General features: G+C 41.7%; 1 protein-coding gene across 5 annotated transcripts; it reads right to left on the bottom strand.

Moving 5' to 3' along the window:
- Window positions 1–840: 840 nt before the first annotated feature.
- Window positions 841–26,502, bottom strand: n4bp2 (NEDD4 binding protein 2). 5 transcript variants are annotated; one of them, XM_041784699.1, is made up of 16 exons: window positions 26,083–26,502; window positions 23,791–24,799; window positions 23,009–23,133; window positions 22,748–22,836; window positions 20,748–20,824; window positions 20,481–20,621; window positions 16,127–18,789; window positions 15,373–15,458; window positions 11,016–11,061; window positions 10,634–10,857; window positions 10,427–10,551; window positions 10,205–10,331; window positions 9,744–9,920; window positions 9,484–9,652; window positions 2,858–2,981; window positions 841–2,767 (listed from the first exon to the last, which is right to left on the bottom strand). In XM_041784699.1, exons 1-16 carry the CDS (start codon window positions 26,333–26,335, stop codon window positions 2,722–2,724), a joined length of 5,481 nt encoding a protein of 1,826 aa, XP_041640633.1. In that variant the 5' UTR covers window positions 26,336–26,502; the 3' UTR covers window positions 841–2,721. The 5 variants fall into 5 exon arrangements, with proteins under 5 accessions (XP_041640633.1, XP_041640634.1, XP_041640635.1 ...); XM_041784700.1 differs by lacking the exons at window positions 841–2,767; window positions 2,858–2,981; window positions 9,484–9,652; ... (3 more) ...; window positions 10,634–10,857; window positions 11,016–11,061 and adding an exon at window positions 11,077–11,709; XM_041784701.1 differs by lacking the exons at window positions 841–2,767; window positions 2,858–2,981; window positions 9,484–9,652; ... (3 more) ...; window positions 10,634–10,857; window positions 11,016–11,061 and adding an exon at window positions 11,724–12,460.
- Window positions 26,503–26,854: the final 352 nt, after the last annotated feature.

Below are 26,854 nucleotides of genomic sequence, written 5' to 3'. Positions count from 1 at the left end.
ACTTTAACCTCTGCAGCTTTGTCAGTTTTTTTTTTGTTTGTTTTTGTTTTTTTTTTAACAAGGACAATATTTCCCTTTGAATCCTTATTTGAACATTTACCCTGCCGGCATGACCCACATAACTCAACTTGCTTTTTCAAGACCCAACAGGATGCTGTATTTTTACTAACCATAACTAACTTTAGCCAGTAGGCAGAGGGGTTCCCAAACTCTGCTGTACAAAGGACTTCCATATAGCTTAAGTCTTTGCTGGGGACCCGCACTTACAAATTTTCTTAATTCCCTTGTTAAAAATTTTCTAAAATTATAAGTACAGCTTCTTTACATTTATTTCTTATTATTTAACATTTAATAACCTTGTTATTAATTTCAGTGTCTTGTCATTTTTAAGAACAGTAATCAAGAGTCATTGTAGGCCAACATTATTTGTTTTTCTTCTTACTAGCTGCTGTAAAGCCATATTTGATAGACAGTGACTCATATGAGCATGTTACCAATGCCCATGTGGTATTCTGTGGTTTGTGCTCTTTGGAAGCCAAGTCATAATCACTCTGACTGGCCCTCTATTTCATTTTTGAAATTTTTAAGAGGATTTAGGTAGCTTTCGGTGGAAAGGAACTTTCTGATACATCCATGTCACTTATTGTAGCTGCTTGATACTGATTGGCTAAAGTAGTTTGTGTTATAAGGATTGGCACTGAAAAATGAACACAGATTGCAATATGAAACACACATTACGGTTTATTGTCACAGTGAGTGAGTTTCATTGTTGCATTTTCCAATCTTCTCTCCAGGTTTCTTTAACCCAACAGGACCCCCCCCCCCCAACAAACACTCAGCTAAACCACCCATATAAAGATCTTATGCAGAGGTACACATGTAAAACTCCTTACATTTCATGTTTACACATTTCTAAAAAAGATTAATAAGTATATTATACGTGCTGATGTGAACCGATCTCGTGCAGAAACTGTCTAGTGATGACTTATACCTAAGCTAGTAAAAGAACGGCTGATGAAGACCCACACTTTGACAAGTTTCAAAAAGTAAATATTTGGCGTTTTATTCCATATTTCAGCAGTTTCTGTAAAACCATTTAACAAAAGAATACAAAAATACAATTTTCTTTTTACAAATTAGGTGTTCACAAAATTATTTACAATCAATAAAATCTTTCAGAATTGTTTTCCTACTTCAGTGAAAAAGTCACAAAGATAAAAAAAAAAAAAACAAAAACAAAATAAACCCCAACAGAAGCCATTTAAACTAACAAACTATTGTAGTGACCGGAGGATTAAAACTGCTACAAATTTTGGTATATCAGGTTAGAAAAGCTACCAAGAAAGGCAACAAGAAACACTTTTAAATCTTTACCTGAGTTTTAATATTCGTATATATGCAGCGATACTTGGCATTAAACTAAAGCAAAGAGGAAAAGTGATGAGACAGCAGCTAAGAAAAAAAGAGCCTGCATTTTCCCACATTTTCCATCTGTGTCATGAAGTCCAACAAATCTCAGATTTTATAGTCAATCTTTTTATTTCTACGGCAGGTGAGACGTGACGTGCTGCTCTACTTAAGATATGTGCTGAGTGTGTTCAGTGAAGCCAACCATAAGCATGTGTGAAACTGAACAGAGCAGATCAACCCACAGGAACGTACAGGGCACAGGTTAAAATTTTAAATTAAAAAACAGGTTGCCAATAGTTTATCCCATCACCACGCTAACCTTAAGGCACAACAACAAGCTTTTGTGGACTTGTGATCTTTTGATCGATCAGCTCTGTGCTGTGTTGTACTTCAGTGGGCAAGGGCATGTGTTTTCAGTGGGCGCAAAGCCACAGAGAGGGAGAAACACTGTGGACACAGACCCTGTGGAAATTATGTGCACAGCTGCCAAAGTCAGGATGGAGTTTGATGAGACTATACAGAGATTAAAGTTCACGTCCTGTTAAAAAAAAACACTCCATACCACTACAACCAAGAACAATGCTGCTGTTTAAGGTCTTTCTTTTGTGGAGCCTCATCACACGACTCTCCCTGAATAGACAGCATGCATCTAATTTAGACTCATTTTTAACTAAATGCTAAAACACTTCCCCAAAAATTTTTTAATTGAAATCCTTGGAAACAAACTTCAAGTAGACAGCATGCTATCATGTTTTTTAAAAAATTCCATAAAATCCACCTGTTATGTTTCTAGCCTTACTCTGAATAAGTAAACCCCAATGGTTTAATTTTTATACAATGCCTCATCAGACCTGAAGCCCAAAAAAAGTTTTTTTTTCATTCTTTCTAAAAGGCACAAAGATTAATGCAAAACAAAATCAACCTTTAAAATGTTTTTGAAGGTAAAATGTTCATGCATTAAAGTTTAACAGCAAACTCAAATTATGTGTAAATATGCTCTGTTTCATACTGATGCATTTATCTGCCATAAACATAGATCAAGCCTACTAAGATATGAATAAAGCTGAATTATATTCAACCTTAATCTCACCAAGGTCAGGACTTGACTCATTTTCTTGCCTGTTAACAGTGGCTGTAATGATGGAATGAGAAGAACAAAAACTGGCTGACAGACTTTAAAAAACAGGAGGCTGAGTGTACCATACTGTAATGATTAAATGAGCAAAGAGAGAGGTAGAGAGTGAGAGAGAGTGTGTTCTGCATGTGTGTGTTGTCCTCAAAGCAGCTCGAATCCAATAAAGCAGGTTCTTCTCACTTCAAACACACTACCACGTGACCTATGTTTGGCTCAGTGAACCTGACAGATACAGAGATATGAGAGAAGGTGGTTGACAATGAATATGTCACGCATGAGTATTTAGTGGTGTGTGTCTTTCTCTACGTGTACCTGTAGTGTTTGCTGGTGAGGTAGTCTATAACGGCGGGACGGATGCGGGCCACGCCCCCCTGGCTGTGGTTTCCTCTTCCTGTGATGATAGAGAGCTGAGGCTGACACAGACCCTGCTCACACTCTGCACAGAAAGAGGCCAAAGAAGAGCAAAACACAAAGAGAAAAAGGAGAAGAGGAGCAGCAGGTTAAATCTTTGAAAAAACACAAATGTCTGCAAACATTATTAAAAACAAAAATACACACTGATACCCCAAATAAATTTGCCGTGGCAACCAACAAATACAATGCTAAGATGGAGGAGTAGACAAAAGCGATAATCTCTTAATTTAGCTGACACATTACCCAAGATCATACAGATCACTCAACTTCAAAGTTCTGAATCCTGGAGACTTCAGGCCTCTGCTGCTGTTCTAAAATGTACTCATCATTATTAATCCAACTCCATCTTTCATCACCGGCATAACAGTTTTTTAGAGTAAGTTGTAAGTTGAGATAAAACAATAATTATAGTAACAAAAGCTGTTGGTAACAAACAAAATAGATCATTTAGAAAATATGAATAAATAAATACATCAGGGTTCCTTCACACTTTTAAAAATCCAACTTAAGACTTTTTAATACCCCTCCCTGAGCTGCCACCTTAACGTGGTAGAGGGGTTTGTGTGTCCCAAGGTGGGTCCCCCCTCCCATGGACTCACCACCAGCAGGAGGGGCCATAGAGGTCGGGTGCGGTGTGAGCTGGGAGGCGGCCTAAGGCGGGGACCTTGGCAGTCCAATCCTCGGCTGCAGAGGCTGGCTCTGGGGACATGGAATGTCACCTCTCTGGTGGGGAAGGAGCCTGAGCTTGTGCGTGAGGTTGAGCGGTACCGGTTAGATATAGTTGGTCTCACCTCGACGCACAGCTTGGGCTCTGGAACCAGTCCTCTTGAGAGGGGTTGGACTCTTTTCCACTCTGGAGTTGCATCTGGTGAGAGGCGCCGAGCAGGTGTGGGCATACTGGTTGCCCTCGGGCTGGCAGCCTGTACATTGGGGTTTACCACGGTGGACGAGAGGGTAGCCTCCCTCTGCCTCTGGGTTGGGGGGACGGGTCCTGACTGTTGTTTGTGCGTATGCACCTAACAGCAGCTCAGAGTACCCACCCTTTTTGGAGTCGCTGGAGGGGGTGCTGGAGAGTGCTCCTTCCGGGGACTCCATCGTCCTGCTGGGAGACCTCAATGCTCATGAGGGCAATAACAGGAAGGGGGTGATTGGGAGGAACGGCCCCCCTGATCTGAACCTGAGTGGTGTTCTGTTGCTGGACTTCTGTGCTTCTCATGGGATGTCTATAATGAACACCATGTTCAGGCATAAGGGTGTCCATATGTGCACTTGGCACCAGGACACCCTAGGTCGAAGTTCGATGATTGACTTTGTAGTCGTATTATCAGACTTGCGGCCACATGTCCTGGACACTCGGGTAAAGAGAGGGGCAGAGCTGTCAACTGATCACCACCTGGTTGTGAGTTGGCTCCGCTGGTGGGGGAGGAAGCCGGTCAGACCTGGCAGGCCCAAACGCATGGTGAGGGTCTGCTGGGAATGTCTGGCAGAGTCCCCTGTCTGAAGGCACTTCAACTCTCACCTCCGACAGAGCTTCAACCACGTTCTGGGGGAGGCGGGGGACATTGAGTCTGAGTGGGCCGTGTTCCGTGCCTCTATTGTCGAGGCGGCTGATAGGAGCTGCAGCCGTAAGGTGGTTGACGCCTGTCGTGGCGGCAACCCCCAAACCCGCTGGTGGACACCGGCGGTGAGAGACACTGTCAAGCTGAAGAAGGAGTCTTATCGGGCCTTTTTGGCCTGTGGGACTCCAGAGGCAGCTGACAGGTACCAGCAGGCCAAGCGGTTTGCGGCTTCAGAGGTTGCCAAGGCAAAAACTCATACGTGGGTGGAGTTCGGAGAGGCCATGAATGATTTCTGTACGGCTCCAAGAAGATCCTGGACCACCATCCGGCGTCTCAGGAGGGGGAAGCAGTGCGTTGTCAACACCTTGTACGGTGGAGATGGCGCGCTGTTGACCTCGGCTCAGGACGTTGTGGGTCGGTGGAAGGAATACCTTGAAGACCTCCTCAATCCCATCGACACGCCTTCTGATGAGGAGGCAGAGTCTGGGGACGCGGATGTGGGCTCTTCTATCTCTGGGGCTGAGGTCGCCGAGGTGGTCAAAAAGCTCCTCGGTGGCAGGGCCCCCAGGGGTGGATGAGATCCACCTTGAGTTCCTCAAGACTCTGGATGTTGTAGGGCTGTCGTGGCTGAAACGCTTTTGCAACATCGCGTGGACATCAGGGACAGTGCCCCTGGACTTGCAGACTGGGGTGGTGGTTCCCCTCTTTAAGAAGGGGGACCGGAAGGTGTGTTCCAATTATAGAGGGATCACACTCCTCAGCCTCCCAGGTAAGGTCTATTTGAGGGTCCTGGAGAGGAGGGTCTGTTGGATAGTCGATCCTCAGATTCAGGAGGAGCAATGTGGTTTTCATCCTGGCCATGGAACAGTGGACCAACTCTACACCCTCAGTAGGGTCCTAGAGGGTGCATGGGAGTTTGCTCAACCAGCCTACATGTGTTTTGTGGATCTGGAGAAGGCATTCAACCGTGTCCCACGGGGAATCCTGTGGAGGGTGCTCTGGGAGTATGGGGTGCCAGACCCCTGATAAGGGCAGTTCAGTCCCTGCACGACCGGTGCCAGAGCTTGGTCCACATTGCCGGAAGTAAGTCAGACTTGTTCCCAGTGCGTGTTGGACTCCGCCAGGGCTGCCCTTTGTCACCGGTTCTGTTCATAACTTTTATGGACAGAATTTCTAGGCGCAGCCAGGGTGTTGAGGGTGTCCAGTTTGGTTTGCTTTTTGCGGATGATTTGGTCCTGTTGGCTTCATCAGACTGGGACCTCCAGCTCTCTCTGGAACGGTTTGCAACCAAGTGTGAAGCGGCTGGGATGAGAATCAGCACCTCCAAATCTGAGACCATGGTCCTCAGTCAGAAAAGGGTGGAATGCCCTCTCCAGGTTGGGAATGAGATCCTGCCCCGAGTGGAGGAGTTCAAGTATCTCGGGGTCTTGTTCACGAGTGAGGGAAGAATGGAGTGGGAGATCAACAGGCGGATCAGTGCGGCGTCAGCAGTGATGCAGTCTCTGCATCGGTCTGTCATGGTGAAGAATGAGCTAAGTCGAAAGGCGAAGCTCTCGATTTACCGGTCGATCTACGTTCCCACCCTCACCTATGGTCACGAGTGGTGGGTAGTGACCGAAAGAACGAGATCGCGGATACAGGCAGCTGAAATGAGTTTCCTCCGCAGGGTGTCTGGGCTCTCCCTTAGAGAAAGGGTGAGAAGCTCGGTCATCCGGGAGAGACTCGGAGTAGAGCCACTGCTCCTCCGCGTTGAGAGAAGCCAGATGAGGTGGCTCAGGCATCTAGTCCGGCTGCCTCCTGGCTGCCTCCCTGGTGAGGTGTTCTGGGCAAGTCCCACTGGGAGGAGACCCCGGGGAAGACCCAGGACACGCTCGGCTGGGAACGCCTCGGGAGAGCTGGATGAAGTGGCTGGAGAGAGGGAAGTCTGGGCTTCCCTGCTTAGGCTGCTGCCCCCACGACCCGATCTCGGATAAGCAGAAGAAGATGGATGGATGGATGGACTTTTTAATACCTTTTCAAGATCTGAACAACAAAAACTGATATTTTATGCTCAGCAAATAGTCAAAAATAAAAGGAATGTTATATTTTTCATTACACTAAACCAGGGCCGAACTGTCCGATTTAATTCAGTTTCACGAGTTCACGAGTAAAAATCTTTTTAGACTTTTTAGACTTTTTAAGACATTTTATGACCTAAATTTTCAAAAGTCCAAGACTTTTTGAGCCTGTTTAAAGATTTTGCATGAACTCTATACTTTACAAAACAAGACATTTAATGTATTCTCTCTAAATCATACCTATAAACTGAAGTCAAATCAGAGTTAACCTAAACAGCACGTTAAAAATTTAGATGACAAAGGTTCTTCAAAGGCTATACCAAGTAAAAGCAAATATTAACAAAATACACAAAATACAACCTAAATAACACAATAAATAGGAGCATATTAAAGTTTCAAATGTCAAGCTCAACTTGTGTTAAAAGCAAGCACAAAGAGGTGTGTCCTACACAATGATTAATAGAGTAACTAATAGCGTTGAACAACTGATCTAATTACAATAGTAATCCCGATAGGCTGTTCAATAACATGACCGCATAAAAGGCTGCAATTCATTTTGTATAAAGTAGTACTTGAAATGTTTACAAAAATGCCTGCAAAAAAGGCCTTTAGGTTGACAATAGTGCCAATTTCTTTTTAAAGATTTATTGTGGGCATTTTTGTGCCTTTATTTGATAGAGGATGACAGTGGATATAGTCGGAAACAGGGGCAAGAGCAGGGGAAAAACATGCTGGAAAGGGCCTCAGGCTGGATTCGAACCCAGACCGTCCATACATGGGGCGCGCCTTAAACCATTAGGCCACCAGCGCCCCAATGCCACATTTTTAAATTGATTTTAGTAATGCAACTTAATATCTGTATGTTTTTCGTTAAGAAATACATACTTCAAAACTATCATTATTTCCTGCATTTTTCCTGATAACCAGGCAAGTAGACTGATGATACCATTTATGTATATTGTAACTGCAAGCCCAATATTGTCCAGTATGATTGTTATTGCACATTATTATCCAACTGTGCACCACTAGTGACTAAACACTTACACCACTGTTTCTCTAATGAAAACCATGTAATGTGGATTTGGTTGTTCAGTTAGGGTCCAAATCTTGATATTTTGGCTCCGAGTATTTTGAATTCTATATTTTGTGTATAAAATGTGCATAGCAAACTGCCCTCTACAGGTTGAAACCATCTGCTGCATCATAATTTCAAAACATATTCACTGGCTGATCTGGTGCCGAGTGACATATGTGGTGCCATCTGTCACGTTACAGAGCTTAACAGGTACTGCGCACTTTTCCCTGACAGTCAACACCAAAATTTGTGGCTCCACCTAGCAGAGACGTTGCTGTGACACTCTAGGATTGTGGGTGATGTAGTGCTGTTGCCCCAGATAATGAATAAACCAGGCCTTTCATTATACTTGCTTGTATCTTCTACATGTCCATATGTCTTCATTTCCACATTTAAGTTGTCCTTTGTTGAAAAAGCACTGATAGTGGTGCAGAACATGGAAGTTTCCTGCACAAAGGCAGGGTAAACCAATGAGATGTCACTGTGACACTCTAGGATTGTGGGTAATATAGTGCTGCTGACCAAAATTCCTGTTGATGCGAATAAACAATGTTTTTCTGAAACAATTTGGATAACATACAACCTTGTGTATTATACATGACAACATATCATTGTTTCACACTGAGGTTGTGATATGTCTACCTTGAATGGTTATGACAGTGCAGCTAATCTAATCTGAAAAGCAGCAGACTGAATGATGCTATGGCTTACAAGGGACAGCATGAAGGAGGGAGTGGGCATGTCGTATCCCTCTTCCATCCGAGCCCTCTCCATGAAAATCCAAAGGCCTTTTTTGGAATTCGAGGGTGGCTGCACCTCTGCCTCTCACCGCTAGGATTTACTCTTAAAATTTTTAATAGATTGAGCAGCTCAGTAAACTGCTCCATGTATTGGAAGCCATCACAGCAAAGGCTCTGTGGATCTTCACTTCCAAAAGCATCAGGTTTATTGACCATAGAGCATATAGGTACAACAACTCCAATAAAAAAGGCTATAACCCATGCAAGGTTTTGAAAACAAGCAATAAAATCTTAAACTGGACCCTGAAGCTGGCTGGCTGGGGGGTGGTGGAGAGAAGCTAGTACCAATGTAAAGTTTTCACAACAGTCAGTGGACGTGCAGTCACATTTTGAACCAGCTGTAAACAACGAAAAGATGACAGATCATACCAACATATTAAGACTTAAAATAATGAGCTGGTCTTGACCACCAAGCTAATTTGTTTGTCAGTTTTGAAAGAGTTGTCAAAAATAACAAGGTTTAACAAGGTTTAGACACAAGGGTGACTGCAGGAGACTAATGGGCCAAGATGGCTGCCAATACCATGTAGGAGTTAAGAATTTCCCAAATCAATGATTTCTGTTTTATCATCAGTAAGATTAAAAAAAGAGCTTGACTCCAGTCAAGATTTTGAACTTTTAAACAGCTCTGCACAGCTCACATACAATTATTTTTGGTTTTATAGGTTTTTAGACTTGGAGGTTATCAGCAGAATGGAGCTTTGAGGGACCCAAGTGCCTAGTTGTGCTGCAGCTGAGGAGTATTTTATATTGTGTTTGCTTTTATCTGTTGTGTTCATTGTACTTGTTTCTATCTGTAAAGTGACCTTGACTGTCAGAAAGGCGCTTATAAATGAAATGTATTATTATTATTATTATTATTGGCCAACATCGATGGAAAAAGTCTTGTACATACATCATGGCATTATCAGCTTGTATATATAATTGTTAAGCACTCCTACATATGACATGGTGTAAGACTTTTTAGATCAAGTATTTGTAGTCCTTTCTTCCCTATGCTCATACTGTACTTTTGCTGTAAGCTATCATTTACCTGTCATTTTGGTCTGTAAGACATGCTCCAGATGCTCCAAAGCCTCATCGACGTGCAGCCCATGGAGGTCCAGGATGTTCCTTGGAAGCAGTGTGGAATTGACCCTCTCAAAAATCTGAGCTGCTGCACGATGATTGGCCTCACGCATTCGTTTGCCATGCATATGTCCCTACAACAGAAGTGACAATAACCAGTTTACACTGATTATTTTTAAAAGAAGAACTGCACACTGAAAAAGAAATCACTTCCCTCCTCCTTACCTGCTGTGCGTAAAATGATGCCACTTCTTTACGTCCTTGTTTGAAGGCCTCTGCAGCCTTTCCAAAACTCTCAAGTTGTCGGCTTCTCTGCAGGTTGGCCTCCGCCCTAAAGTCATTGTACTCAGGATCCTCTGTGTCCTGATAGTCTAGAGCAATATAGTCCATGGGCTTCTGCTTCTGACAATTCATGAGGGGATAAAAGTCATACAGGCAGTCCTGGATGAATACTTTGTTCTTATAGTGGTCTGCAGATGCAAAGTTTATGGTTTGGCTCAGTAATTTTTTAACACTAACAATCTCTGAACTGATCTACTCTAAAGGCAATGAATCACATTGTAAATCCAAATTGTCATCACTTTTTGAGAATGAAAATAAAAAAGGTGGAGAGGTAATCGCTGATCACGTCACTACTAATTAAATGTGTTTAACAAAACCTTAAACTGCTGTCTGTGAGTGAGTACCTTATCCCTCTCCTTGCTGGCTGCTCTGTGCTGGTCAGACCGAGATGCCTCTGGAGCAACTACTGTCTTGACGGGCTCCTCATCCAACAGAGATCGAAGAAACACTTCTGTCTCAGTCAGGCTGTAACTGCACAAATAGTAAAACACATACCAGTTAGTCAGAAGCTAAGAAACGACTTCACAATCTTTGTCTCTGTCCAAGCGTCAGAACCGTGTTCTCACTTGTGGTCTCTAAAGATGTCTTGGAGGAAATGCTGGTCTATAGTGGGAAAGAGGGAGTACAGTTGGTTTTCTTTTAACCGGGTGGCTCCGTCCCGCCGGTCAAGGTCTGCACGACTCTTTCTGGTCTGAAAGGAGGGGGGTTGAAAAGGGTTCAGTACCAGAGAAGAAAACCAGGGTTATTTTATTCACTATGTCAGTATGACTGACCTTCACCACATTTTCCTGCAAAGCCTGTTCCTCTTTTATTATTTCTCTGAGAGAGACTTGTGAGCGGGATAATCTCCAGTGGTCCATGACTGGGATCTGACCCTGGGCCCCTGGTTGGCTGTCAGCCGTCACGTACCCATCTGCACTGATCAGGAAACGTGCTGGCTGTGTCAGGTCTTGTGGTCCTGATTTGGCCTCCTGTGGCTCACCCCAGTGTACTGAACCTGAGGTCAAGATAGTTTTTGTTAACTTATGTGGTGTCATACCTGTGCCTTAGAATAAGTGTCAATACTGAGTATTTCATTGTTTGAACACAGCTGATCACTGTAAAAGTGCCACAATCACTGTTCTAGACTGTGTCTTAAAGTGTGTGTGAACTTACTCTCCTGAAGCAGGTGAAAGGATAGAGTTGCTTGTCTCTGCTTTTCCTATAACACAACATTTACAAGTTAAAAGAATGAGACGCCGTGAGCCACAGTAATGAGGTCTATTTATATAATGACAGATCTGATGCTGGTAAAGTGTGTGTCTACAATACCAAATCTGCTGTAATTTCTGACTTTGGCCACTTAAGGGGAGCAGAAACAAATACTGAACACAACACTTACAATGGCCTCGGTTACATGATGTTTTTTTAATTCAGAGTTAATTATTCAGAATTAAATAATTCGGGATTAAAGTATTGTCCTTCGCGTTTACATGGAAATAGTAATTCCGAATTTAGGTTTACATGGAAAACACGTTTAATTGCCTTTATTCATTTCCGCTTAAGGTCTGGGGGTTTGGAAGGGTTCTGATTGGACAGGGGGGCGGACGTGACGCATTCACGTCTACCGGAAGAAAACAAACTTAAAAGGTCTGCATTTTTATGCTTCCGTCCATCCATTCTTTTCATTATATCCGTATCTTCTAAGGCTCTTATTAGATAAATAGTCTCGTCTCGAGTCCAATGCTTGCTTCGGGCGGCCATCCTGGAATATGTGCCCGCTAGCACGGAATACGTGCATCATTGAGACAGGACAAGGGAACGAGGGGCGGTAATGCACCAAAGTGATGGATGCCAACCGCCGTAAAACCTAAGAAGAAGAAGAAGAAGAAGACAAGGGAACGAGCATGCGCAGGACAGTTGATTAATTCAAAGCGGAATGAACATATACATTAAAGTGGAATTAACGTATACATGTTTGAGGAATTATTCAATTCGGATTTAAAATCAGAATAAACCAGCCACTTACTTCTGATTAAAGTTTAATTCGGAATGGTCATTTTCCAAATTTATTGGCCCAACTAAAATGTATTAAACAAGAAATAATTCAGATCTATGATGAGGAAAATGAGAAAAAAATGAGGTTTACTAAGCAAAAATATTATGAAACTGGCCCAAAGGCTATGAAACTTCTGTCTTGGAGACTGCGTAAGCAACAAGCGGAAAGAACTGTTTACAAAATAAGACACCCAAAAACCAACAAAGTCTGCCATAAGCTAGAAGAAATTCAGCAAGCCTTTGAAGCCTACTATAAAGACTTATATTCTCAACCTGACAAAGCTGACGACTTTGTAACTGATGAGTTTTTAAAATCTTTGGATCTCCCCTCAATAGGAGAACACAGAATAGGGTACTGACTGCTGAGATAACAGTTGCCGAGCTGGATGGTGCTGTCTCCCGCTTAAAGACCAACAAAACTCCAGGGTCAGATGGATTTGTTAGTGAATGGTACAAAACATTCAAGCCAGAGTTGACGCCTCTCCTTCTCAGATGTTTCAACCACACCCTCAGGGAAGGCCAGATTCCCCAATCTTGGAGCGAGGCACTAATATCAATAATTCCTAAGGAAGGCAAGGACAAGGGAGAATGTAGTTCCTACAGGCCAATATCCATTTTGAATACAGACTATAAGCTATTTGCCTCAATTATGGCCAAAAGGATAGATCACATTGTCTCTGAAATGATAGATCCAGACCAAACAGGGTTTGTCCGAGAAAGACAAACACAGGACAATATTAGACGAACACTTCAAGTTGTTGACTATGCAATCAAGGAAAATATTAGTGCAACGCTGATCAGTTTAGATGCAGAGAAAGCATTTGATTTGGTTGGTTGGAGCTTTCTCTACCAAGCACTGCAACGTTTTGGCTTCAATGAAAAATCTATTCAGTGTATTAGATCACTTTATACAAACCCCACTGCAAGGTTAAGAATAAACGGTCATCTAACTCAATCCATCAAGTTAGAGAGAGGTTGTCGCCAAGGCTGCCCACTAAGCCCCGCTCTCTTTGCCTTCTTTATAGAGCCCTTAGCTCAGGCAATACGGGAGGACCCAGAGATTAAAGGGATTTCAATTGGAGACCATGAATACAAGATAAGTTTATTCGCAGATGATATATTGCTCACTTTGACTGACTTGCAGAGAAGTGCACCTAAATTGATGTCCCTTTTGAGACTGTTTGGCTCGTATTCTGGCTATAGGTTGAATACACATAAGACCCAGATACTCTCATATAATTTCACACCGAATGCTGACCTGAGAGGCAGATTTGATTTTAAATGGGACGCCCCTGCCATTAAATACCTGGGAGTTTGGATCCCAAAAGACATCTCTAAAATATATAAGACAAATTATGATCCAGTTATTAAGAAAATAAAAGCAGATCTGGATAGATGGACTGTACTGCCCCTAGACATGACTAATAGGATTGAAACGATAAAAATGAATGTCCTCCCCCGACTTTTGTATTTGTTCCAGTCCCTTCCTGTGGAGGTCCCCCCTAGGGATTTTAGGGAATGGAATAAAATGATATCAAGATTTGTTTGGAATAGTAAGAGGCCCCGAATTAAATACAAGATTCTACAATTACCCAAAGGTGAGGGTGGACTTTCTCTACCATGTGTGGAGGACTATTATATTGCTGCCCAGCTAAGACCTCTAGTTTGCTGGTGTAACCCAAATTACTCTGCTAAATGGAAAGACTTGGAATTAATGCAATCTCAAACACCAGCACAGTCTTTACTAGGAGACAGCCAACACCATAATCTTCTCCTGGATAAAATAAATTGCTGGACCAGGGTTGCTGTCAAGGTGTGGTTTAACACCTGTAAAAAACTCAATCTTGAGAAACATGCAAAAATATTGAAATGGGTGACATATGACTCAGAGTTTAAACCATCAGGTCTAGATAAGCGATTCCGGCAGTGGGCACACAATGGTATTACAGCTTACTGCACTATAGCCAATGAGGACGGCCTGCAGTCTTTTGCCTACATCTCTAAATCATACAGACTGGGAAGAAAGGATATGTTCAGGTATTTCCAGGTCAGAGACTACTTCAACAAGGAAATTAAACAAACAGACAATGGGGATTCTAATTTAATCAGTATATTTACAGATGCATATAAGGCTAAAGACAGTAAACATTTAATATCACAAATTTATAAAAGACTACAAAACTCTAAGAATCATTCTACTCTCCAGGTTAAGCAGAAATGGGAGGGGGAGTCTGGCCTGGAGATATCTGATGATGTCTGGAAAACTGTATGGGAGGGTCAAGCTAAGACCACCAACTCCAGAGCCTGGCGGGAATTCTGCTGGAAGAACATAATAAGATTTTTTGTGACTCCCAAATTGAAATCTAAACAGCAGGGTTGTCAGGGACAGGATAAATGTTGGAGACAGTGTGGACAGACAATGGCAGATCATTTTCATATATTCTGGGCCTGCCCCCTTATTCAACCTTATTGGCAGGAATTTGCTGGAGAAATTCAGTCAATTTTTGGTTTACAAGTCAACTTTTCTTTCATTACATTGTATTTGGGTAAAATCCCGGTTGGACTTATGGCCCAGGATATTTATCTTTATAAAGTGCTCCTGGCTGCAAGTAAGAAGGCCATTACACGGAAATGGCTGCAGATAAATTTGCCATCAAGGAATGACTGGATTACCATTGTTAACGAGATACAACGTATGGAGAGACTGACCTTCAACCTAAGATTGCGGGCTGAACAGTTTACTAAATACTGGGAAAGGTGGACATTATATTCTTTAACATGTAACTCATTGTATGTGTGAAAGATCACTCCACTTTGCATTAATGTATGGCCTATATCACCCTTGTCAACCTGTCTGTTCACTGATATTTTCTATTTTTCTGTTTCTATGCTTTTTTGTTTGTCCTTTATTGTTGGAAAAAAAGAAAACTTGAATAAAAAGAAAGTTTCAAAAAAAAAAAAAGGAATGGTCATTTTCATTTGGAATTAGGTGTTTACAAGGTCATTTTTAATCTTTTTAAAGAGGATTTAATTTTTATTCTGAATTAAAGGGGAATTAAAGCTCTCATGTAAACGTAGCCTATGAAGCATCACTTTCAAGTACACGTCTTACATTTTTACATACTCTGTATCCCCCCTGATGAATTGAAGTCATAAATTCACTTTCTTTTTTCATTGTTGCTGTCCATATTCGGGTTCGTTAACTGATAAGTGCTCCACCTTGTCTACCAGCTATTCTCTAACCATGCCTGTAGGCTGTCTTTGGCTCCAAATGTACAGCGCTGTAGCCACCTACCCATTGGTCAACATTAAATAAAGGAGCAGGAAAGTCCATCAATGAGCTAAGAGCACATACAACAATACCTAAAGATAGACACACTATATGATTTTCTGTGGGTTCAAAAGTATAAGCTATCCTTCTCACACTTTCACATGATTTAAAGAAATAATTTATGAAGCCAACTGAGGAGCTCACCTGAATGGTTTCCTTCCACTTTTGGTGAAGCAGTTTGGCCAGGTTCAGATCCATCTGCACTGCATAGTCCTCAGAGGAACATAAACCTGAAAATTGTGGACCAGAGAGGACAGATAGATATAATTTAGACAGAAGTACCATTTATGTGTCATAATCTGTTTTTATTTGATTAATTTATTAATGCCCTCTGAATACCTTTGTACACTGCAAAAACTCAAATCCTTCCAAGTACATTTGCCCGATTTGTCATAAAAACTGTCATCACAGTAATCATAAGCCACATGCAGCTGAAGTCTAAATGAGTTTCTTATTTGAAGAAGGGGAAAAACAAGGCCCAGCTGACTGGAATGAGTGAACATAGCTGCAAAAGCCTCAAACAAAAGTTACTAACCTTTCTTCAAATACTGTTAAGATCTAATTTTAAGACACCTGTGCAAAATTACAAGCAATTTAGGTCTTATTTTTCACCTCTAATAGCTTATAAAAACGTATTTATATAGACTTATCAGGTGAATGTGGCTCATATTACGAGTAATGTCAAATTCTGATAACTTAAACAAATCCAAATAGTACGATTTAAGCATTTGCAGCGTATGTTTCACACTAAGTGTTTTGTAGATTGTCAAATTTCAGATGAGGCAATCCTTAACTTTGTACACAGTTTATATTTCTACTAAAGACATTCTGATGAAAATAACCACATCATGAAGAAGGACATTAATTTTATAATGTGACTAAGATGCAGGCTAGTTACCTGGATCTACTCCAACAGGACCAAACAGCTCAGTTAGCTGTAGTGCCACCTCAGTAGGTAGTCTCAGTTCCACGCTCTCAATGTTCAGGTGTTTGCTCCTTTTCCCCTCCATAAACCGCCTTTCATTCTTCTCCCTCTGTTTTTCCTCTCTCTCCATCTCTTCTAGCTCAGCCCGAAGCAGCCGCTGGGCCTCCTCCATGCTAGCCAATTCCTCTTTAATCTCAACTCCTGAATCTTCGATTATCACGCCATCATCAAAGTTTACACCCCAAGCACCGTCTCCTAGGTCTACTTCTGACAGCACTGTTTGTTCAGTTTCCCCAGATCTCTCTCCTTTGTTTACTGATTTGGAAGCACTTTGTTCTGATCCAGGAGATTTTTGTGACACTGCATGTGAATGATCTTCGTTTGGAAGTGAATCAGCTCCTCTCCCTGAACTGAGCACATCACTATTACTGGAGCTCTCATTTAACTTTTCACCTTTTTTTAATGCTATCTGCTCACCCCCTTTCTCAGCTGAAATCAATAAATCTTCAGAGGAGCGCTCATCCAACTCATAAGCACATAAACTCACTTCTACTGCTTCATCTAAAGGCTTACACAAACTGGATTTGTTCTGCTCTTCTCCTTCATCCACCACCGTCTCTTTCTCACCCTCCTCATCTCTGAAGAACCTTTCTCCTGAGTCCAGCAGCAGATTGGTTGTCCATTCTAGGTCCTGTTGGCATTTGTCATACAGATCTTCTAATGTATCAAAACTAACCAACTTAAAGTGGCGGCTAAGAATACGCAGGCTCTCAAGCCGATCTTGAGTTGCCCCAAACTCTCTCTCTTCCACCTGTGTGCCCTTCTCATGCATCACACGATAGGGCACCTCTGTGTGGCTGGACGGGTGAACTGCAACTGCGGCTGAGACAGCAGAGGACAGTTCTGGCACAAAACGAGAACAGTCTCCAGACAGCACTGTGATTTCACTAGGGTGACTGCACAAAGTGACACCAGTGTCATCAGGGTTATCTCGGCGATTTAGACGCCAAAGAAGGGCAAAGTCTTGAGGTTCTGTCTGTGTGGGGCAGCCTGTGTCCAGTAGAGATGGTGGAAGAGGCTTCAGAGGTGCCTCAGAGCTGGACTGTGTGAACAGGTCATGGTTTGGTTGAAGGCTGAGACTGGTGGTACTGATGGGTTTAACATCGGCGTTAATATTATTCTGACTGCTGTTTGTACCACTAGCTGTGATATCGGGCCCCTCAAGAGTACCTGGTGGAAAAGCAGGGCAGTTTTGTGTAAAAGTAAGTGCTAGTTTACACTGTTTACCCGATCTACGACCCTGGCGCTGCTTCCTCTCCTGACTGCCTCCACTAACGGCACTGCTTTCTGTTTCCACAGAGGCTTCACACGGAGTACTAAGAGACATCTCACAAATGTGACCACCATCCCCCTCAGTTTTGGACTCCTGTGTAGTCCTGTGTGTATCAGTTTGACCTGCACTAGGCTTTGCGTTTGACTCAACTTCAAGATTTTGACTTCCCTCTAAATCCTTACAAACATTCACATCTGCAATTTTGGAGCTGGACAGAGAATCAGCACTAGGATATGAGAGGAAGTTTGTCTGGTTAGACAATTTAAAATCCACAATCTCCGTGTCTCTGTCGATCCCCAACATATTTTCATTCCTTCCAGCTGATTCTTTGACCTTACAGAAGTCAGCTGCTTTCCAGTCTAACACACAGTCAGGTAATTCACCTCTGCTGCTGTCAAGCATGCCCATATTTTGTTCTCTTTCCTCACTGTTTGATTGAAAGCCACTGGATTCCTCAAACCTCCCCTCTCCCTCCTCTTCATTTGCAGACTCCTCTCCAGAGCTCAGGGACACAGAAGATGAGCGTGAAGAGCTGGCCTGCAAAGTAGCTACACCTGTCTGAACAAGATCAAGGAGCCTCTGAAACTCTGCCCCATTTGGCCCCGCATTCCCTTTTGCTTTATTTTCTTTGACCTCTTGAGACACACCTTCATCTTCCCTCTCATTCCCTTCATTATGTTTGTCTCTTTTCCTTACCTGTCGCTGCTGAAGTGACCCTTCGGAGGGCCAATCTCCTACAAAATGCAACATCTTTTGAGTTCCCTTATCTGCCCCAATCCCTTCTGCTCCCTCATCTTCTGCTTTTTCTCTCTCTTTCACCTCCCCATCTGATTGGTTGGTGTCTTTCACCAGATCTGCAGGCTCTAAGCTGTCAAAACCAGACCTCCTTCTGGTCCTCTCCCTCTTTACTCTTTGTCCAATGGACTCAGAGAAAGCCACAGGCACCTCTTCCCCATGGTGATCTTCATTCACCACTGATTCCACTATACAGTCTGGGATAGTCAGATCTGCAGTAGTACTCAGCTCTAATTGTGCATCTAACTCAGAGTCTAGTTCACCCAAGTCCATCTCATCGTCCCCGTCTGTTACGTCCGGTTTTTCTATAAGCCTTCCAGTGGACTGAAAATCGAGGGACTCTGTACATTTGGTAGAGCAGTCTTCCAGCTTGCCACTCTCAGTAGAAAGAGTAATGGATGAAACGTCGGGGAGAGAAGAGAATAGTTTTGGGTGGGTAGTATTACACCCCCCTGTTAATTCAGGCTGTCCTACAAGGTCAGGACAAGGTGTTCCAGAGGACTTGGGCCTGGTGGAGAATAAAAAGGGGGAAATATATGTTACGGTAACATTTTGATCCTTGCACACAAAAAAATTATGCTTAATTTAGTTCTAAAATTAGATTTTGTCTGTACAGTGGATGATAATAAATATCTTGTGCTTTAAAAACAGAATTATTCATGAAGATTTTTACAAAGGAATTTTTCAAAGAAGGCAAAAGAATGATGAGAGCTACTGGATCAGGTCAGCCAGATTGTGTAAATATACAAATAGAAACCCTTTTTTGTTTTAATTTTTGACTACAGATCATTAAAAATGGTTAACGATCTGTATTTATGCTGTACTCTGTTTCAAGAAAAGTTAACCAAAAACACTAGATATATAATAATGTTTTAAAAAAAAGAAGAGTGAGTTCTACATGGGGTCAAAAGTATCCAAAAGGCCGTATTCAGGATCAGGTGGACAAGGATATAATGTAAAAAAGAGGAACACTGGCTCGCCAGATTACTTGCAATAAAGTCCATAGTAAAGACGGCAGTCAAAACTGAGAATCCAAGGCACTCTGATGTAGGGCTGCAACGATTAGTTGCAATAATCGTTTGTGTCGACTATAAAAATTAGTCGACACGGAAATTCAAGCATCGACGCATTGTATTATTGTTTTTGATATTGGTAATCAAATACCGGCCGGCAAAAACTCATCTGTACTTGCAGTTCACTACTCAAAGAAGAGAGCCAGCCTCACACCAGAACATGTTGACATGCTCACGTTGCTGCACTGCAATTTAAAGAAGTTATAATCTATTGCTCAGTCGCTTGGGCTGGAAGTTTGATTTGTTTACATTAAGCTTTATTTGTACTTTTGGGCTTTGGATGGGCTATTTGCTTTATTCATTTTTATGGATATACCAGTCATTTTAAAGAAAACCATCCTTAAGTTATTTCTAACCTGCAAGGCAGGTGAACTGCTACTGTTTAAATTGCTACTACTTCCGTGAAATGGGGATCCAAAATAGTACGCAAAATAACCGTGATTAATCGACTAATCAGGAAATTTATTGATAGATTAGTTGACATAAAAAAAAGATCATTGGTAGCAGCCCTACTCTGATGTACTAAAAATCCTTCATTTAATAGGGATATCTAAACGTTTTGACTTAGAGAGCCTCAGAATCTCAGTTTTGAGTGCCATCTATACTATGGACTTTTTTGCAAGTAATCTGGCAAGTCACTGTTCCTCTTTTTTTTTTTAAATTACATAGTAATGTTGCTTTGAAATGTTAAATAGTTACACAAATAGTGTCCATGTTCGGCTTTGGCATTAGAACTGCACCCAGAGTACAACACAGCAATGGCTGTTGGGATTAAGGTGCACAACGGATGCTTCATTGTGTTACGTTCAGTAAAAACTAGGTCTTCTCTATCTAAATGCAATGTGATATAAACAGCAAACAATTCAAGAAAAACTTGAATGCCTGACTGGCACAGTAGGGGACTCAAGTAGCTCCTTATTGATATAGTGTGATGATTTGCAACTCCATAAACTAGTTTGGTACAATATTTTACAAACAACTGTCCCAAAATCAACATTTAAAGGAAATACGATCCCCAGAGTTGCAGTAGAATGTCAGAGAATATAAAAACACACTCTATGCCCCGAGACTTTGTGCTAGTTTTCCTTTAAAGTGTCAGGTGTCTGCAGCCAAAAGCAGCACTCACTGTGAGTTTCTGTTCTCCTGAGGGATGTGTTGTTTGAACTCAGGCATCTGTGAACCCATGATGGATTGGATTGTGACAAACCGCTCATATCCATTAAGCATCCGTCGGATTGTCTCCACTGGTACATTGTGTGTAGAACGCCTGCATATGCATAAACAAATACAAAGAAAAACAGATTTAATAAAATGGTCAAGACCATCAGCTTTCTTTTATGAAAACATATAAACAATGAAAATCATACACATATCCAGTTGAATTTCCTCTCACCTCTCTAGTTCTCTGGGTTTGTTCTTCCACCAAGTGTCGGGTTCTCGAAACAGCACCTTGTACCCATGTTTCAGTGCCTGAGGCAGTGACGAGAGTAACAGCGGTTGAGTAATGTGCCATTATATACTATGTCATGTCATTATTTACTTTATTATACCCCCCCAAGTCATAACTGAAGACAGGGTTTATGCTTCACTAATGTTGAAGGTGTTGCACCAGCTGAGATACCTCTAATGTAAGCTCAAGTTATTCATTAAATCTTACAACCTCCTCTTTGTATGTGTAGTCTTTTGTAAATACAGTGATCACGATGAACTTGGAGGATGAAGAGGAGCACTGAGTTTTAGTGACTATCAGTAGTATATCAGTAGTATATTCCTCTAATAGACACATTCCTTGAAGATATACAGTGCTTAACAAATTTATTAGACCACCTGTCATATTTGTCTCAGAGACCATCCAGCATCATGAAGTGCTTTAATGCGGACTCTTTCATTTTCAGTGAGCTCTCCACGTTTTACCATTTTGAACAGGAATGAGGGATTTCAAACTGAATTCCTCCAAATTTGAGCTGGCTCACTGGGCTTCTCTGAGAAGACAGAAATTGATCAAGCATAACATTCAACCACTAAAACTCATTTTTCTGTTCAGGAATGCAAGTAAATAACTATAATTTGACACATGAATCAATAATAATGTGTTTTAATATTTTTTCAGTTTTTTTGTAAATCAGTAAATTTGAAAATCATGGATAACGATAATAATTATATTGTAGCATTAAAAATATCATTTCGGTTAAAGAGCTTCTACGTATTGCTGTATTAACCATTGCAGAAACATAAAAAATGATTTTGATAATTACCAATACAGTTAATTTAGGGCAGCAGTGGCATAAACCTTACTTTGGTTGGGGTTAAGGTGGTCTAATAAATTTGTTAAACACTGTATGATGACTTCCTGGGGACTCGAGCTTTTATTTCCCCAGTGTGGTGATAATTTCACTAGTCCAGAGGTAAAGCACTATTTCATTACCTTGTTACACTCAGTGTCGCTGTTGTTGTGTCACACTGGCTGCAGTTTTGGAAGTAGGCGGAAGTTATCCCTTAAATACCAAAGTATTGAGGTTTTTTACAAATATTTTTGTGACTGTTTATTAAGCAGTCAACCAAAACAAAAATCTATTTTCATCCATTGGTCTGGTCAGACACAATTCTTCACAAGAAGCAGCAGAGTAACAAACTGCATTAAAATGTTTTTCACTGATTGGTTAATCAGTGAAAAGTCCATGAAACTGGTAGAAACTTGAAACCAAAAAATGATGGCAAAAACAACCCAGGTAAAGGCACTCTCGGTGGTTGATGGTTTGCAAAATGTAAAAAGCCCTTAATTCACAGGGCTAGAAACATTAAAATGCAATGTATTTTTAATTCATTAATTTACCCAATGTTTTAATATTTCCAGCCCATGTTTCTGACTCAGCACTGAAGGCATTTTAACTCAGCATGGAAGCACTTTAGAAAGCCTATGAGTGGAACCAAAAACATGATAAGCAGCAGTCCTGCAAATTAAAGGCCTTTTACATTTTTCAAACTATCTTGAGTGCCTGGACCTGGATTATTTTTGCCAATATTTTCTGTTTCAAGTTTCCACCCCTTTTATGAAATTTTCCCTTCTATGAAAACTGGTGTTTTGAGGGGCACCATAAACCCTCCATCTCCTCCTTTTTCATAATATAAATGTAATTTATGCAATAATTTTTGGTTAGTATGGGCACTACGCTCCACTACAGTTAAGATGAATCTTACATCTCCATGGTATAGCCAAACAATGACACAATCTAAGCTACAACTTAACTAGATTCAACATATTTTGTTGTGGACTTTACAACAGAACTTACACAATGCTGGTGCAACCGGCCACAGAGCAGTAGATGTTATGGCAGAATGCGAAAATGATAAGAAATGTTTATATGCTTGTTGTTCACAGCTACGCTGACTGACCTGAGCCACATAGGGTTTCATCTCCCAGCCTTGCATGTTAGTGTTGTCAATGATAATGGGGTTGACGCCCTTTTCAAATGCCTCCCTGGCTGTGGAATAAAGTTGCACAAGAGTTAAACCATTTGTTGCGTCACTGTACTTTGTTTTTGAAGCAGCAGTTACTGGGAAACAATGATAATCAATAAGATAAAACTTTGATTAACATCACAAAGAGGTTGGACTGATTCTTCTTCTTATCAAATCTGATTGTGTGTTGCTGACCTCGTTTTTGGTTCCACTCATGGGCCTCCCCAAGTGTAGTGGGATCAAAATGATATCTTCCATGCCGAGTGAAAAAGTCGTCAGTGCTGAGTTTAACTCCATCCGGGTTATGTTCAATCAAGGCTCTGTATCAAATGCACACACAGAAAAAGACAGATCTCAAATAAGGCAATGCATGCTGCTATTCAAAGGAATAATAATTCAAAAGTTAAAGCCACTTGGACGAGAACGGATGTCTTTCCAAAGACACTTCTTGAAATTTTGTAGTAAACATGTTACCATCTCACCAGTTAAAATCTGACCTTTTACATGTAATAGCGGGATCTTGGGCTACTATTTGTTTAGAAAACCATCCCTGTATTTGCTGATCTGTATCTGAGTAAAACAGGGGCAACAACACTACACGGACTTGCATAAACACACTTGCTACTGAGCTACTTGAATCTGCAGCCAAACCACCATCTGGATAATGACTGAAACTGTTTTTTTTTTTTTTAATCCAAATATGTCTGTTGTATCACCTGGATGCTTTTCACATAGGAAATCATCACCTGATTATGTTCCTTACATTTTTCTAAGTGGCTTCAGTAAGTTCCGCCAAACTATTAAGGCTCTTTGTTTTCAGCCTCAACATTGGCAGGGGAAAAAGAAACAGCTCTAAAGACCTGAGGCTCTTGTAAAAAGGTGTGTACGATTATTTGGCTTGTAAGAACACTGACAAGTCTCCACTGAGTTACAAAAAATGTGTTCACAAACAGAGAACAATATCCCATCATTCTAACCTTGCCAGGGTTGATTTGCCAGACCCAGGAGCACCACGCAGTAGCACAAGGACCTTCCCTTCTAGGCGCAGCCTGCCATAATGGGCAGGCGGATAAGGAGCAACAGGCAAGGGCCAGGACTTAGGAATAGTAGCAGAAGATTTTAAAGGAGCGTGATTTATAGGAGCCTGTCCAAGCCAAGGAGAGGGATTTCTAGGTAGGCAGGGCCAGCTGGAAGGTGCATGAGCCACTGGAGTAATGAAGGCTGGCCCCTGGTTTCCATAGGAACGGGGAGAAAACACTGGTGCCTCTGGGTTCCATAGTGATGACATGTTGCCAAGCAGCTCCTGATTTGATGTGTTCATCTTAGATCTAGCGCCGCTCACAACTGTATCAGGAAAAATGGGCCAAGCCATGTCTGTGGAAGGGTTTGATGAGTCTTGTTTTTTATACACCTGGAAAGCTGAGGGGCGTCCTGACGCTGCCAAGTCCAATTGAGGTTTCTGAGTGTCAGCAGATGTCTCCGTCATCAGATGTGTGAAATCCACCACTGATTTCTGCTCCTCTGTGACCTTGTCTTCCCAAGTGCTGAGCTGGTCGAGAGGAGAAGTCGTCCCAGAAATGCTCTCCACCTGATCACCCACTGGGCCTTGCTGCTGGACAGAGGAGCCTCTAGATCCAGGTTGCAGGCTGGATTGAAGCAGTTCTGGGAGGTCCTGCTGTGTTAAAGGTGGCAGAGTAGAAGAGGATAAATACTGGCTGCTCTTTTGCTCATCATTAATGCCTTGTTGCATGGTTAAAGTCTCTAACTCCTGATCAATGAGCAGGTCCAGCTCCTCTGTCAAGAGGGGAGGAGAAGAGGTCAGCTGTGATGGTGTAGAGGAGTCTGTGTCCGGCCCAGGCTCAGGATGATGACGTGGGCTGAGCAGGGCTGCAGCAGTGAGCTCAAAGCCAGAGACAGGAGATGGTATAGGCGCTGCAACTTCAGCAGCCACTGACAGCTCCAAGAGAGAGTCCATTGCATTTTCAACTGGAACAAAAACAGAGACAATACAGAAGCAGATGGAAGGCAAAGAATCACTTACTGATGTTTCTGTGATTGTATCTTTTAAACCATTCATAGTAGCAGTAAAAGGAAAAAATACACCTGTCCTATTTCAGTAAGGTCTTATTTCATAAACCATTAATCCGTCTATTTCTAATCATAGGTGGCGCCAGGGATGATTTAGTCCTAAAAAATTTTTTGAAGTTCTCAAACCTTAGTTTGGTGAAAGATAGGACCCTGTGCATGTTACAATTTTTTTTTTTTTTTTTTGCACTTTGATGAATAAATCTCTACCTAACCATACAATTTACTTTTTGTGTTCTTCCAAATTGCAAATCCTGACACGCCAGATGGATTTGTTTCACACATCCGCCAGTAAAAAACAAGGAAATAGGCATATCCATCTGCTTTGAAAGGTTACCCTTTTTAGGGGGGCAGAAATGAAAATAACTGATCGTTAGCATGTTTGTTCACACTATTTAATAGTAAAAATTGTTATTCTAAAAAATGATTCTAATCTGAACTAGATCAGACTTTTGCAGCAATCAGAAATCTTGACATCTGATTTGCTGGCATCCTATGTCTACCTTTGAATTTAAAATTGTGTATATAATTGCTTCCTAACTTTGGGTAAACCCCAATATTTCACACATTTGGCTCTGCCCCATTCCTTCTAGGATGTCAATTTTATTTTATTTATTTATTTATTTATTTGACAAATTAGTTAGTTACAGAATAATTTTGAGTACAAATTGGGGCATGTATTATGGGGATGTGAATATTCTATGAGAATTGGCAGATTTTTCTGTTTAATTTGGTAAACTCACCTCACCTTTTCAGGCAGGACTGATTTTCACCTGGTTTTAAATTAGATATGGACCTATAGGGTCTGAAATAAGGTGTAAATTAGAGATGATTAAATGTTTTCAGTTGTGGCCCCATTGCTACTGATAGCTTTAGTGTAGTCTTTTCTTATGTTATTGCTCTTCTTTATTGCATATCTTTAGCAAATACTGTATCTTTCATCCATATGCATTGGAGAACCTCGGCTCATGTTAGCAGGCACAACAGGTGGTGAGGCTTGAAGTGCTCGGTGCAGTTGATAGCCTACTTTTACAGTGTTCCTGGGACCACCACTGTTGAGTAAGCCTATCAAAAGTACCATGCTAACAAGCTATATGGTTTACAAACTCACACCAAATAGCACTTCCCCCTGAATCTCACAGCAGATATGACCGCAGAGCGTACGTGTTCAGTGCTAACATTACCTTTAAAATCACACTCGGACAGCACGATGTAAATAACTTCAGGGTCGAGGTGTGAAAACATCTCCTGCATACTTTTAACGATATCCTCCTTAGCTGAGCTGGACAGCGAGGTGCTGGATGTGAAGTTATTCGCCATTGAGCCGTCAAATCCCTGAGGTCGTCGGTGTCCTGTGTTGTTACCGAGGGTTCCTACTTCTGGTGGTCCGCCGGGAACTCTGGCCGGGCTTTGACCGTTTTTCTTTCTCCGGGGCATGCCGTGGCTGAAAAGTGGCCTCCGGTAGCTTTCATTGGCGGCTGTATGGAGCTAGCTTCGTGGTCGAGGAGCTACGGACATAGTTTCTGAATCGGAAAACATGCTAATGTTTTGGTAGGTAGAGTAGCCCAAGTGAAATAACCGAAAGGTTAAGATATCAAACAGCACTCCAAGTGGCGACAATACAAGAGGCAGAAAATACGAACTGTGCCGTGTGCGCGAGAGCTCCACTACATACGTAACACGCCTGTAGTGTCGGAGCCTTCAAAATAAAAGATTACTCTGTAGGACATGGCCCCGCGCAGCCTTTCATTAAAATGCATTCATTTATAAATAGTATATCATAGTATATGAAGGTCATTGTAATTTGTAAATAAAAAATACATCACAGGTAGCGTCTTAATTTATTTTGCATGAGCTTGTACGCGTTTAGAAATAAATAAACCAAGTTTCATGGGTGAAGGAACTCAACTATGCCCCATCATAAAAATATCTCTTTAACCTGGTTTATTAATGCAG

This window comes from Cheilinus undulatus, linkage group 4 (genome assembly GCF_018320785.1).
Source record: "Cheilinus undulatus linkage group 4, ASM1832078v1, whole genome shotgun sequence".
Lineage (NCBI taxonomy): Eukaryota > Metazoa > Chordata > Actinopteri > Labriformes > Labridae > Cheilinus > Cheilinus undulatus.
The sequence above is the reverse complement of the archived record's forward strand: the minus strand, read 5'-3'. Positions and strand labels throughout refer to the sequence as shown.

Coding starts and splice junctions, on each gene's coding strand:
- n4bp2 (XM_041784699.1), bottom strand. CDS start 26,335: ATGCCCCGGAGAAAGAAAAACGGTCAAAGCCCGGCCAGAGTTCCCGGC. Junction 15,459..16,126: donor TCCTGTTGGAGTAGATCCAG/GTAACTAGCCTG, acceptor CACAATTTTCAG/GTTTATGTTCCTCTGAGGAC. Junction 9,921..10,204: donor CCAGCAAGGAGAGGGATAAG/GTACTCACTCAC, acceptor ATGAATTGTCAG/AAGCAGAAGCCCATGGACTA.